This window comes from Apaloderma vittatum, unplaced genomic scaffold (assembly GCF_000703405.1).
Source record: "Apaloderma vittatum isolate BGI_N311 unplaced genomic scaffold, ASM70340v1 scaffold6966, whole genome shotgun sequence".
Taxonomy (NCBI): Eukaryota; Metazoa; Chordata; class Aves; order Trogoniformes; family Trogonidae; genus Apaloderma; species Apaloderma vittatum.
Genome location: NW_009723270.1, coordinates 9,885 through 21,060, shown reverse-complemented (window position 1 = coordinate 21,060; position 11,176 = coordinate 9,885). Strand labels below are relative to the sequence as shown.

Below are 11,176 nucleotides of genomic sequence, written 5' to 3'. Positions count from 1 at the left end.
GCTCCGGGCGCTCGGGGGACACGCTCCTCCACCACGCTGCCCGATACGGGCACCGCCACGTCCTTGCCTACCTGGTTGAGGCGCTGGGGATGGACGTCGAGGTGTTCAACAGCGACTACAAGAGACCCCTCCACGAAGCGGCCTCCATGGGCCACGAGGACTGCGTCTCCTACCTCCTGGGGAGAGGCGCGAGCGTGGACTGTCTGAAAAAGGCAGACTGGTAGGTCAGTGGCTTGCTTTGCCCGTCGGAGCGAGATCGGAAAGGGGTTTGGATGCAGAAGGTGGGGATGTGACGCAGGATCTGTCATTTAGAAGTGGAATCAGAAGGTGTGGGGCTGGAAGGGACCTTTTAAGGTCACCTAGTGCAACCCCCCTGCAGTGAGCAGGGACATCTTTACCCAGATCAGGTTGCTCAGAGCCCTGTCCAGCCTGATCTGGGATGTTTCTAGGGACGAGGCTTCTACTACCTCTCTGGGCAACCTGTGCAAGTGTTTCACCACCCGCATCATAAAATATTTTTTCCTTACATCCAGTCTGAATCTGCCCTCTTCAGTTTAAAACCGTCCCTCGCTGTCCTATCACAATAAGCTGTATTAAAAAGTCTGTCCTCATCTTATAAGCCTCTTTTAAGCACTAGAAGGCCACTGTAAGGTCTCCCCTTTAGGAGCCTTCTCTTCTCCAGGCTGAACAGCCCCAACTCGCTCAGCCCGTCCTTGCAGGGAAGGTGCTTCAGCCCCCTGATCGTCTTCGTGGCCTCCTCTGGACCCGCTCAAACAGGTCCACGTCCTTCCTAAGCTGAGGACCCCAGAGCTGGGCACAGAACTGCAGGTGGGTTCTCACCAGAGCGAAGCAGAGGGGCAGAATCACCAACCTCGATCTTCTCGCCACGCTTCTTGGGATGCAGCCCAGGATACAGTTGGCTTTTTCGTCTAAATTCCAGCCCAGATTTCCACGTTTACCGTACCAGTTATAAATTACTGCTTCATTAGCAGATCCTGTTTTAAAGTTTTCATCTGCAGCTATTAGTTCTTCCCCTGGTTGGTGGGAATCACTGATACTGAATCACTTTTCTTTTTCTTGTTCTGGTCCTCAGAAACTGAAATAAGATAAAAAGTAAATTTTACTCCTGTTTTCCTCCAGCAAACAGAGCCTCTTAGGTCAGATTGACTACTGACCTAGTAGCAACAGCTGCAGCAACGCAAGAAACAACTGGTTCCTTCAGGATTTTTGAGGTTCACTCGTAAGGAAACAATGAAGGAATGAGAGCTGAGAATAAAAAATAAAGTGTAATGCACAAATGAGCAGCAGACTTCACTCATGTCAAATTCCCTTCTCGGGAAGGGAAATTTCTGCGTACCACTTTGAAAAAAACCCACCAAGATTCTTCCCAGCCCACAAATTTAAGTCCTGGGGACATCGTTTTGTGGCTGAACGAACATAAATACCCGGGCAGCATCCAAGTCATGGGAGGTTGTGCCAGCGTCGCGCTGACATCAGGGGGAGCAGGAGGAGGCAGAGATCTCGTAAGCGCATGAGATCCTGGTTTTCTGTGAGAGGCTTGCAGTTTCTTTCCGTCTGCGGATTAAAACCAGGGAGCTACACGCTCGCTAAAAGCACGTGTCCCAGGTCAAAGTCTGATTTGCACTGAAAATACACACTGATCTGAGAAACGGAGCTGCAGGAAACGCAGAGCTCCAGGCTGGGCTCTACCCATCGTCTGCAGCAGGCTAATCTCTTCTGAGACATCTCTGTTGCTGGAGATTTTATCTCTCTTTTCAGCACTCCTGTCCTTACTGCTGGAGTATTTTTCAAATGTCAAAGGTTGTTCCCAGACATGGGAAACAGGACAAAACCCATGAAAAGCTTCATTCTCAGGCCAACTGGGAAAAATCAGAAATGTTGCAGAGTGGAGTCTGCTGAGACTCTCGTGCTCTACTGCCCAGAGGTGCGGAGTCATCCGTGGTTTTCTGCCCACCTGGGGTAAGAAACACTGATGTTAACAGCTCTGTCTTGGCAGTTCCCCAAAAATCCAGACCCTTTATTACCTGCATGAAAACAGCAGAGCTGTAAAATCTCACAGGACCGTGCACAGCCCGCGGTGAGCCTTGGTCAAAGCATCAGAACCTGGGCAAGGCAATGAAATTAGCCTTGGGCTTGGAGAAAGTCTTTGCCCATAGCCAGCAAACGTTTCTTACGACCTCGTGGTGGTGTTAGCACGTCAATTTTTCCCTCTGGGTAGCTCCATGTGGCTGGCACTGAGCTACTGTGTTTTATTAGACAGGCCAGTTGGTTCTGTGGATAACTTTACAATCATAGAATCATGTTCAAGCTCAGACATAAGAACAAAAGCCATCAGGCTCTGTCTTTCTCATTATTATGTTGGCTTCATTTTTCTTCCAGGACCCCCCTGATGATGGCTTGCACCCGACAGAACCTGGAGGTGATCAAAGCTCTCGTGGAGCATGGAGCCAACCCGCTGCTGAAGAATAAGGATGGCTGGAACTGCTTCCACATCGCGAGCCGGGAGGGTCATCCCCACGTCCTGCGGTACCTGCTCGATGTGTCCCCAGACAGCTGGGATACAGAGAGTACAATCAAGAGGACGCCTCTGCACACAGCAGGTAAAAGAGGGTCCCGTTACCGCAAGATGGGTTAGAAGAGACGAGGGGGCTGTGGCGGCAACGGAGACCAGGAAGGGGTTGCTGCTGCAGTTCGTGTTTTGTTCGGAGAAGCAAAGCATGACCTATCTTGATACAAAAACACAGGGAAGCAGTTAAATCAGTGAAATAGGGAGGGGATTGTCCCCCTGTGCTCAGCACTGGTGAGGCCTCAGCTTGAGTGTTGTGTCCAGTTTTGGGCACCTCCGTCCAAGAGAGATCTTGAGCGAGCGCAGAGGAGGCCAACGGAGCTGGGGAAGGACCTGGAGGATAAATCTGATGAAGAGTGATTGAAGGAGCTGGGGCTGTTGAGTTTGAAGAAGAGGAGGCTGAGGGGAGCCCTCATCGCTCTCTGCAACTGCCTGACAGGACGTTGTGGAGAGGTTGGGGCTGGTCTCTTCTCACGGGTAATGAGCGATAGAACCAGAGGGAACGGCTGCAAACTGCAACAGGGCAGGGTCACACTGGGCAGGAGGAAAAATATTTTCCCAGAAAGAGTGGTCAGAGCTTGGCACAGGCTGGGCCGGGAAAGAGTGGTCAGAGCTTGGCAGAGGCTGCCCAGGGAGGGGGTTGAGTCCCCACCCCTGGAGGTGTTTAAAGGCCGTTGAGATGTGGAATTGGGGGAGATGGTTTAGGGGTGAGCTCTGTAGAGTAGGGTCAGTGGTTGGACTTGGTGATCCCAGGGGTCTTTTCCAACCTGAAGGATTCTACGATTCTATGGAATTAAATGAAAAGAAGCTGGTGGTAGGTACTAGCAGGAACTCACCTCTCTGAACGTCAGTCTGCTGCCAGGGCTCTGCAGCATCTCTGCAGAGTTTCACCTCAGGACACACAGTTGTTTTAGTTGCTTTTTGGATAAATAAACAGCAAGGGTTTGGCTTAATATTTCTTATCATTGTGTCAAAGACTGAGCTTGTGAGGTTGGAGGGTCCTCAGTCCCGTTTCACTGGATTTTGCCCATACTCAAAGCATGCTTTGTGCTGCATCATGGTTTTGTCCTCTTGGGAGTGGTGGCTTCGATCACTCACTGACTTTGGCCTCCTCGGACCAGGGTGTTGGTTTCCATCTCTGCTTCCCTGTGACATACATCCAAGCTTTGGTGGCCTAGGGCACGTTGCAATATACTTTTCCTTGAGGATGTGTAAAACCGTGAATTGCACTTGAAAAATGTGCAGAGCTCCAAGCGCATTGTGGCATTTTGAAAATCCTAAAAAAGCGGCAGAGCTGCTGAAAGACACCTTTTGGGATCTACCTCTTGACGGACGAAGTTTATAATCTAGTTGTCAGTTTTTGTAAGAGATGTATTTCTTGAAATGATCAGTTTTTATCCAAATGCTTGGTCACTTAGGTCATTATGGTGAATCTGAAGAGCTGTGGCCTCTCCAGGCACAACCTCCTGGTGAGGGTTCAGGCTGGGCTGGTTACTACACTGTGACAGATGCTCTCTAAGCCCTCTTGCTCCCCAAACGTGAGGGGAAAGGGAATAAGGCAGAGAAACTTGTGGACTGGAAAAGAAAACAAAAACAGCTTTAATAAAACAATATTAGTACGAATAAGGAAATAATGAAAATAAGGAAATACAGACAAATATATAGAGTCGATATCAAACTCAACTGCCCCCACCCCAACAGCAATCCCCAGAGCAGACGGCACCAGGGCAGCCCCAGGCTCAGTGGCAGAGGGAAGCTGGACACAGGGGCTGAATTTGGGAACTTGGGATCAAACACAGAAGATCAGAGTCCTGCGTGAACACCGACTGTTGAAGAAGAGAGCCTGACCCCTGGGATCCCTCAGTTTTATACTGAATATGGATTGGAATACTCCTATCAGTCACCTGTCCTGTCCGTTCCTCTCCAGAAGTGCGACCTTGTACTTCTTTGCGACCCCTTTTACTTCCTGGCACCCCCAGCACGGCACACGAGATCCAGCAGTAGTGACCTTGGTCACTGTAGGAGCAAGTATCAGCAAGAGCCTTTCTGCTTCCCAATCCCAGACTGTCAACATCAGGTGTTATCGCTTCTGGTAGCAGCCACCGTCTGCAAAAACACGCTGTTAACTTCAGAAAGTGCAGCCTCTTAGAAGAGACTGAGCTGAGAAGTAAAAGCACTGAACGGAATGGGCTCTGTTTAGTTTACAGCAGGGCACCTCTAGAAGAAGCATCGCAGGTTTGGGTGTTCTCAGGTAGCTCTCAAGGAGGTGGTATCTACTGGTGAGAAGTCCAGCGTGCCTTTCTGCAAGGTGGGAGGAGAGTCTCTGCTGGGAATACGCAGGGACTGTTGTTAAGGTTGGAGCCCACCATGTCCAGTTCCCCTTCTCGGCTCCTTTTCTTGAGTTTAAAAGGACATAAAAGGGGAGGGAACTGGTTTGAAGAACCTCAGACATCACCAGGCGTGATGCAGAAGAGGAGAGCACAGGTGGCTGAGTGGTGACCCAGAGGCAGTTCGGGTTTTGTTTCTGGCTTTCTGATGCGTTTGGACTCGAGATGGAGCGATTTGTTGTAATATATGAATGATGCACACCGTGTACCTCCCAGTCTTAATAAATTGAATGCCCCCAAATCCGTTAATGCAGATTTAAGCTTGTCCTGCCACATCTTGTTGCCTCTTACAGAGTATCAAGTCTGATTTCCCGCAGCCAGGCTGTGCAGATAAAGCGTGGGTCTTCCCAGAGCTTAAATCCCCTCAACTCTGCCCTCCGGAGATGCAGTGAGAGTGGACGATGAAAGGAAGAGGAGTGTGCCACAGGGTGAGGTTTTAGAGAGGCTCAGGGCCGGTGCCCTGACCCTCAGCAGCGATTACACCCTGTGTCCCAGGGCTCATCAGTGTCTCCGCAGGAGAGATGAGCGTGAAGAGCCAGCGCTCAAACCGACAGCTACCTAAACTCATTTCCCAAAGGATTTAATAGGGGTCAACTCTCTGGAAAGACCTCGAGGTATCGTGACGAGCCCCTCGCTGTGCTGTAATTAATATCCTGGGTATGTTGCTCCTTGGCTGTCATTCCTGTTACTTTTCTCTGACCCTCAGGAGCCACCTCTCCACCACGCTGGGCTCATCAGCAGTGACAGCCTCAGCCCAGGGGCATTGCCTGCGCCTTAGTCCTTGTGCTTGACCTAGGAACGAAGCTGAGGAGTTGTTTGATGTTTCAGGCTGGGCGGCGAGGAGTGGCTTGCCTGAATGAGAAGCGGCTAATCCTTAATTTATTTGCGCCTTCTCCTGTTACCTGCTCTTGTGTCTGGGCTAGCAGGCCCCTGCCCTCAGAGACGAGGATGTGGGGTCGAGATCTGGGGCTTGAGGGTCTGAGGACAGGGTCAGGAGCAAGCTGAGGACTGACCTTAAGCTTAAAGTCTCCTCACTGCCTTGCAGCACTTGGCATGTGGGTATGGACGGTGACAATGGGACCCAGCGCTCGGTTCTCGCTGCTTTGCAGAGGTGTCTCCATCTCTGTGTTGCCTCCCACGTTTGACTTTCACTGCGGTGAAGCCATCAAACCATGATTTGGGTTGATTTCTGGTCATTTTACTGACCCTGGTGGAGCAGCAGCTGGTGCGGGAGCGACTGGGCAGCAGGAAGGACTGGAGTTGCTTAAACCACCTTTGCCCTCGGCATAATTTGCACCCAGGATGATGCTGGAGGCTGCTGCTGCACACCCACCACATAGCCCGGTCGCACAGACACAGCTCCTGAGGCAGAGACACGGGTGAGGGACCGACGACAACCCTGTAGCTGCTGGGGCAAATCATGTCAAGACCAACCTCAGTCTCCATGAGTTTTCATCCTGAGGGTGTGGATATGAGCACATTAACCCGTGACCAGTCCAGCTGGCTTCCTGGCACACTTATCCCTGGATAGATGATGGGTAATTTTCTCCACCCCCCATGCAAATTTTTTTTTTCTCTTTTTTTTTCGGGTTGATTCCTCCAGCTTTGCTGTTTTATGTATCCGTAGCCTGAGGCGAGAGAGCGGGTGAGATGTAATTAGAGGAAGTGGAGTGCAACAGTGGATCTAAGCACTGCAGCTTTCTTGAGTCTCTGCTGCTGTTCAAGGATGTAATCGTGTTGCTTGGGGTGTTTTTTCCTTCACGTAGCTCAAGCCTCCTTTTTGAAAATCCTTCTCGCAGTGTGGCTTCTGTCAGCTTAGGTGAAGGGGGGATAAAGGGGCAGGGAGCAGGAGCAAACAGCCGAGATCTGGGAGGATGGGAACGCCTCGCTGGGCTTTCAGAGAGCATCTATTGTGCAGCTGCTTCTGAAGGTTATTGGTGTAACACGCATTTGACAGGGGCCCTTCTTTCATGGCAAAGAGTAAATAGCCTGACGTAGCAGCTCCAGGCTTGGTTTGATATTTCTTTAATGTGTTTAATTTGTTTTGCCGAATGACCTGCAGGAAATTAAAAAAAAAAAAAAAAGAGCTAGCTCAAGGATGTCCTTACATTTCTGTAATATGACGTGTTTAAAAAAAAAAAAAGAGAATATTTCAATGCAGGATATTCAAATCCTCCCCCGCTGTTGTTGTTTTTCCTCTGAGATGCTGTCTGGGTGAGGATGCTTCATTAGGATGATGAGATGGGAGTGATGAGCGGCTGAGGGATGGGGTGGAAATGCCATCCAGCTATTCACCAGCTCGCTGCTTTGTGTTCGTTTTGATTCTCTCGGATTTCACTTCGAGGATTAACAAATACTTGCAAGAAGAGATCTTTGTGCCAGCTTGGTTGCATGCACGCTCTCACGCATGTACTCTGCAGGTAGAGGCAAATGGTGCCTATGTGCATCCCTTTTCCCTGATTTATCTGGTGTTTTCATAGGAAGGGAAAGCTTGAGATCTGAGGACGATGGTTTAATTGTATAAAAAAATATTAAAAAATCAAAAGCTTTGAATTCAAAGCCTCTTGGAACGCCTTCCCTCATCATGAATAAGCCAAAAGGGTGAGAAACCTGATCATGTTTCACCGGAGGCTGACAGTGGCATGAAAACATAAATTAACTGTGCGTTTCCTCTCCCCTGTAGCGATGCACGGCTGCTTTGACGTGGTGGAGCTGCTCCTGGAGCGGTAAGAAGGATTCCTCCCGGTGCTGCCTCTGCCTCCTCGCTCTCCCCCACCTCCCTTCCGCAGCCGGGCTCGCTCCAGCCGCCTGGACACAAAAGGGAGTTTATGCTGTTGGAGAAGCTGGGTTGCACAGCTGCCCTGCATGCGATCCCGAGGCCGTGTCCATCCCTTCCGGCTTCTTTGCGGCCCGTTAGGGGCCTTTGAGACAAGGATGGTCTCCAGATGGGCTCCCGTGGGCTCTGACTTCACTATGACATAAGCCTCGGTTATATAACTCGGCTCTTTTTCTGTGCTGATTCATTCCCGTCGCCTCCGATCTGTCTGAGGCCGTACAATAACAACAAAACAGTTTTCTGACAGCTCGCTTCTGAGCCTGCAGCTCCTCTAGGCTGGGCTTAGCCTCTGGGCTTTTATTTTCAGGCTGTGGCTCCCAGGAGACGGCTGCAAAGTGGCTTGGAATCAGCCAGTGCCCAGTCATCCTGACCCGGTTACCTTCCTAACCAGCACTGCCTGTGCCAGAGCCTGAGCAGCTTTCCCCAGGCATCGCTGCGAGCCACAGCTCCCGTTAGCCGACTCGTCCCAGCCTTGGTAATTGCCGTCCATGCTTGGCCCAGCATAAACGTAGCCCTGTGATTCGAGCCAGGCTTTCTGTTTTAATTCAGCCTTCTCTCATTTCAGTGGAGCTTTAACCTGAGCGAGACCCGTGGGCTTTGATTTGGCACGCGGCGTTGTTACACAAGGATATTGTTTTCCCCTCGGCTTGTGCACGCCTTGCTCCTTTCAGAGATCCTCTGTTTAGAGGGAAGGGAAATAAACATAAATGATGTGCAGACCCCAGCATTCATACCTGAGTAGCAGATCTCTGACCTGAAACACCCCAGCAGACCATAACCCGGGCTGTAAAGCATGAAGGCAGGTTTATACAAGGTCTGCGGACCAGCTTTATGTTTGTCATTTCTGCTCGTGTCCACTGATAGTCTCCTGCCCCACCAGTGCAAAGCAACTAGTGCTGTGAAGGATTTTAGAGCCGCTAACAACTCTGTCCTGGCTTCTGTCTCCTCTCCCAGGTGCCAGTACAAACCTGACAGCAGAGACAAATGTGGAGTCACTCCCTTTATGGACGCTATCCAGAACGGGCATGTCAACATCGCCCAGCTGCTCCTGGCTAAACACCAGGTAGGTGCCAAAAGCCTCACCTCGCTCCCGCAGGACCTGGCTTAGAACCGCCAGGACAGGCAATCCGTGCGTTCACCGTATTGTAAAGGAGCAAATTCCAGAACTGTAAAGAAGTCAGTTGCAAAACAAACAAACAAAGAAACAAAAAAAGACAAATTCTCGCTGGAGATGAGCAAGGTTTTGCCAAGTTAAGGCCATGAGGACTCACCTTACGATGAAGATCTCACCCTGGTGCAGGGACATGTCCCCCAGAGCTGGCAAAGGGGGATGGGGACACGAGGCGGTGGCAGGAGGGGACAGGACTTGCCCAGCTCTCTAGGGGCAGCTGTGTCAGAGCCATGACCAGCGCTCAGGAGGGTCAGGACTCGGGGTGGAGGCCCTCATGACTGAGGCTGTGCCGGCAGCAGCTCAGACTCTGGCCTCCCTCTCTCATGGCAACTGCTGCTCCTGTGTTGTCTCCCAATAATCTCCGATTTCCTCTGATGTACACAAGGCGTAACCGGGATGTCCTTAGAGCAAATTGTGCACAGCAGGAACCAGACTGCTGCATTATTTATTGACTCCTGAATTGATGGGAGATGGTTGGAGCCCACCTAACAGCCAATTCTCATGGAGGTAGGGTCAGGCTGCGCTGAACTGGTGCACCTGGCTGGCCTGGCAGGAAGCTGGCATGGTCAAACTAGTGAATTTATTTGTGCCTCACCGGCAGGTTGAACTGACCAGCTGAGGCCCCACAGTGTGGCATGGAGTGGGCCAGGGAAGGTGTTAGCACGCTTTTCAGGTCTTCCTCAGACGTAACAGGTAGCCTCAGCCAGGAGGGTTTGATGCCCAGGTTGTGTTTGAGTGTTTAGATACCTCTTGACTTCAGGAGATGTTCGTGTGCGTGTCTTCACTCATCTGGCCCTTATAGGTTAAAACGCTTTGCTTGTGTCTTCAGTCTCGCATTTCAGGCCACGCAGATGGAATACTTGATTTAATTTCCTCGTTGTGGTGCCCTGGCTTACTGCCATGAAGCAGCACTGGAAATGCTAATGGCAGCATCGCCACCTTCTAGGTTTTATAAAACCGTGAGTCGGGCCCAGTAGACTTCAAGGCGCTCATCCTTTAAGATGAGCACGTTACCCTTCTTAATTTTACATCTTTGCAGTTCGTGTTTAGAGACTCACAGATGAGATCTCATGAGGTCGTACCACTACCTGCATCTAAGTTCTTCTTCACCAGCACAAAGAGTGGAGATAGGTTGTTTCTTGCTGCTTCAAGGAGTCGAAACCCATCACACGTGCATCAGCTGAAGAGAGAGGGGGCTTAGTTCTTCCTATTTAGCACTAATTTTGCTTATCACTTAAAAAGTTCAGCAGAGAGCTGGCTCTGGTCTGCAAATCGTGGTGCTACCAACTGCACTGGTCCTGCTAGTGACATCCCACGTGTTCCTTGCCGTCACCATGGCCACGGCAGGCAGACACGATTCTGCTTGGGCTGGTGATTGTCCTTGAAGGTTTGACCAGGCTGTTCATTGTTTTCCCTTGCCCTCCTTCCCCATTCCAGGCCTGTCCTTCAGCCATGGACGCTCTTGGCGCTCAACCTCTGCACCGGGCAGCCGTCACGGCCCAGGATGAAGCCATCCAGTTCCTTGTTTCCGAGCTGGGTGTTGATGTCAACGAGAGAGTCACAGCCCTCCAGCTCACAGCCCTGCACTACGCAGCCAAGGTTTGTTCCTGTTCCCAGGCTTCCCCTACAAAGTCTTTGCCAGCCGGTTTGCTACAGGCAAGGCATCTAAAAAAGTCTGGTTTGCCACTGATGGAGGGTTTACGTTCCTAGCTCGTCCTCTGCCCCTGTCTATCTGCTCCCAGCCAGCCCCAGACCCTGTTTAATTGTTTTTACACCCTCATTAAGTGTGTCCAGCTGTCTGCAGAGTGGCGAGTTGCTCTGTTCGCCACTTTTGTGCCTGTGCCGCAGGCTGTGCTGCGGCTCAGTAAACAGGCTGTGCTGTGGCTCAGTAAACTGTCCTGCCTGGCGTGGGGCTGAGTGGGATCTTGCAGGAGCAGTTGGCCACGCTGAGGTTGGGGCTTGACCCACACCTCAGATGAGCGTTAACTCTTCCAGTCTGCTGCCTTTAGACCAAAACACGATCATAGAATCATAGAATGCTTTGGGTTGGAAGTGACCTTTAAAGGTCATCCAGTCCAACCCCCCTGCAGTGAGCAGGGACATCTTTACCCAGATCAGGTTGCTCAGAGCCCCATCAAGCCTGACCTTGAATTTCTCCAGGGATGGGGCCGCCACCACCTCTCTGGGCAACCTGT

At 51.0% G+C, this 11,176-nt stretch overlaps 1 protein-coding gene across 1 annotated transcript in view; it reads left to right on the top strand.

Moving 5' to 3' along the window:
• Positions 1 to 5: 5 nt before the first annotated feature.
• ANKRD16 (ankyrin repeat domain 16) overlaps positions 6 to 11,176 on the top strand; it is a gene marked incomplete at its 5' end in the record, with an annotated part of 17,358 nt that continues 6,187 nt past the window's right edge. The window contains 5 exons of the mRNA XM_009872036.1: positions 6 to 220; positions 2,401 to 2,621; positions 7,658 to 7,700; positions 8,765 to 8,873; positions 10,419 to 10,580. Of these exons, the coding sequence (XP_009870338.1) occupies positions 6 to 220; positions 2,401 to 2,621; positions 7,658 to 7,700; positions 8,765 to 8,873; positions 10,419 to 10,580 (750 nt within the window). The remainder of the gene's footprint in view (positions 221 to 2,400; positions 2,622 to 7,657; positions 7,701 to 8,764; positions 8,874 to 10,418; positions 10,581 to 11,176) is intronic.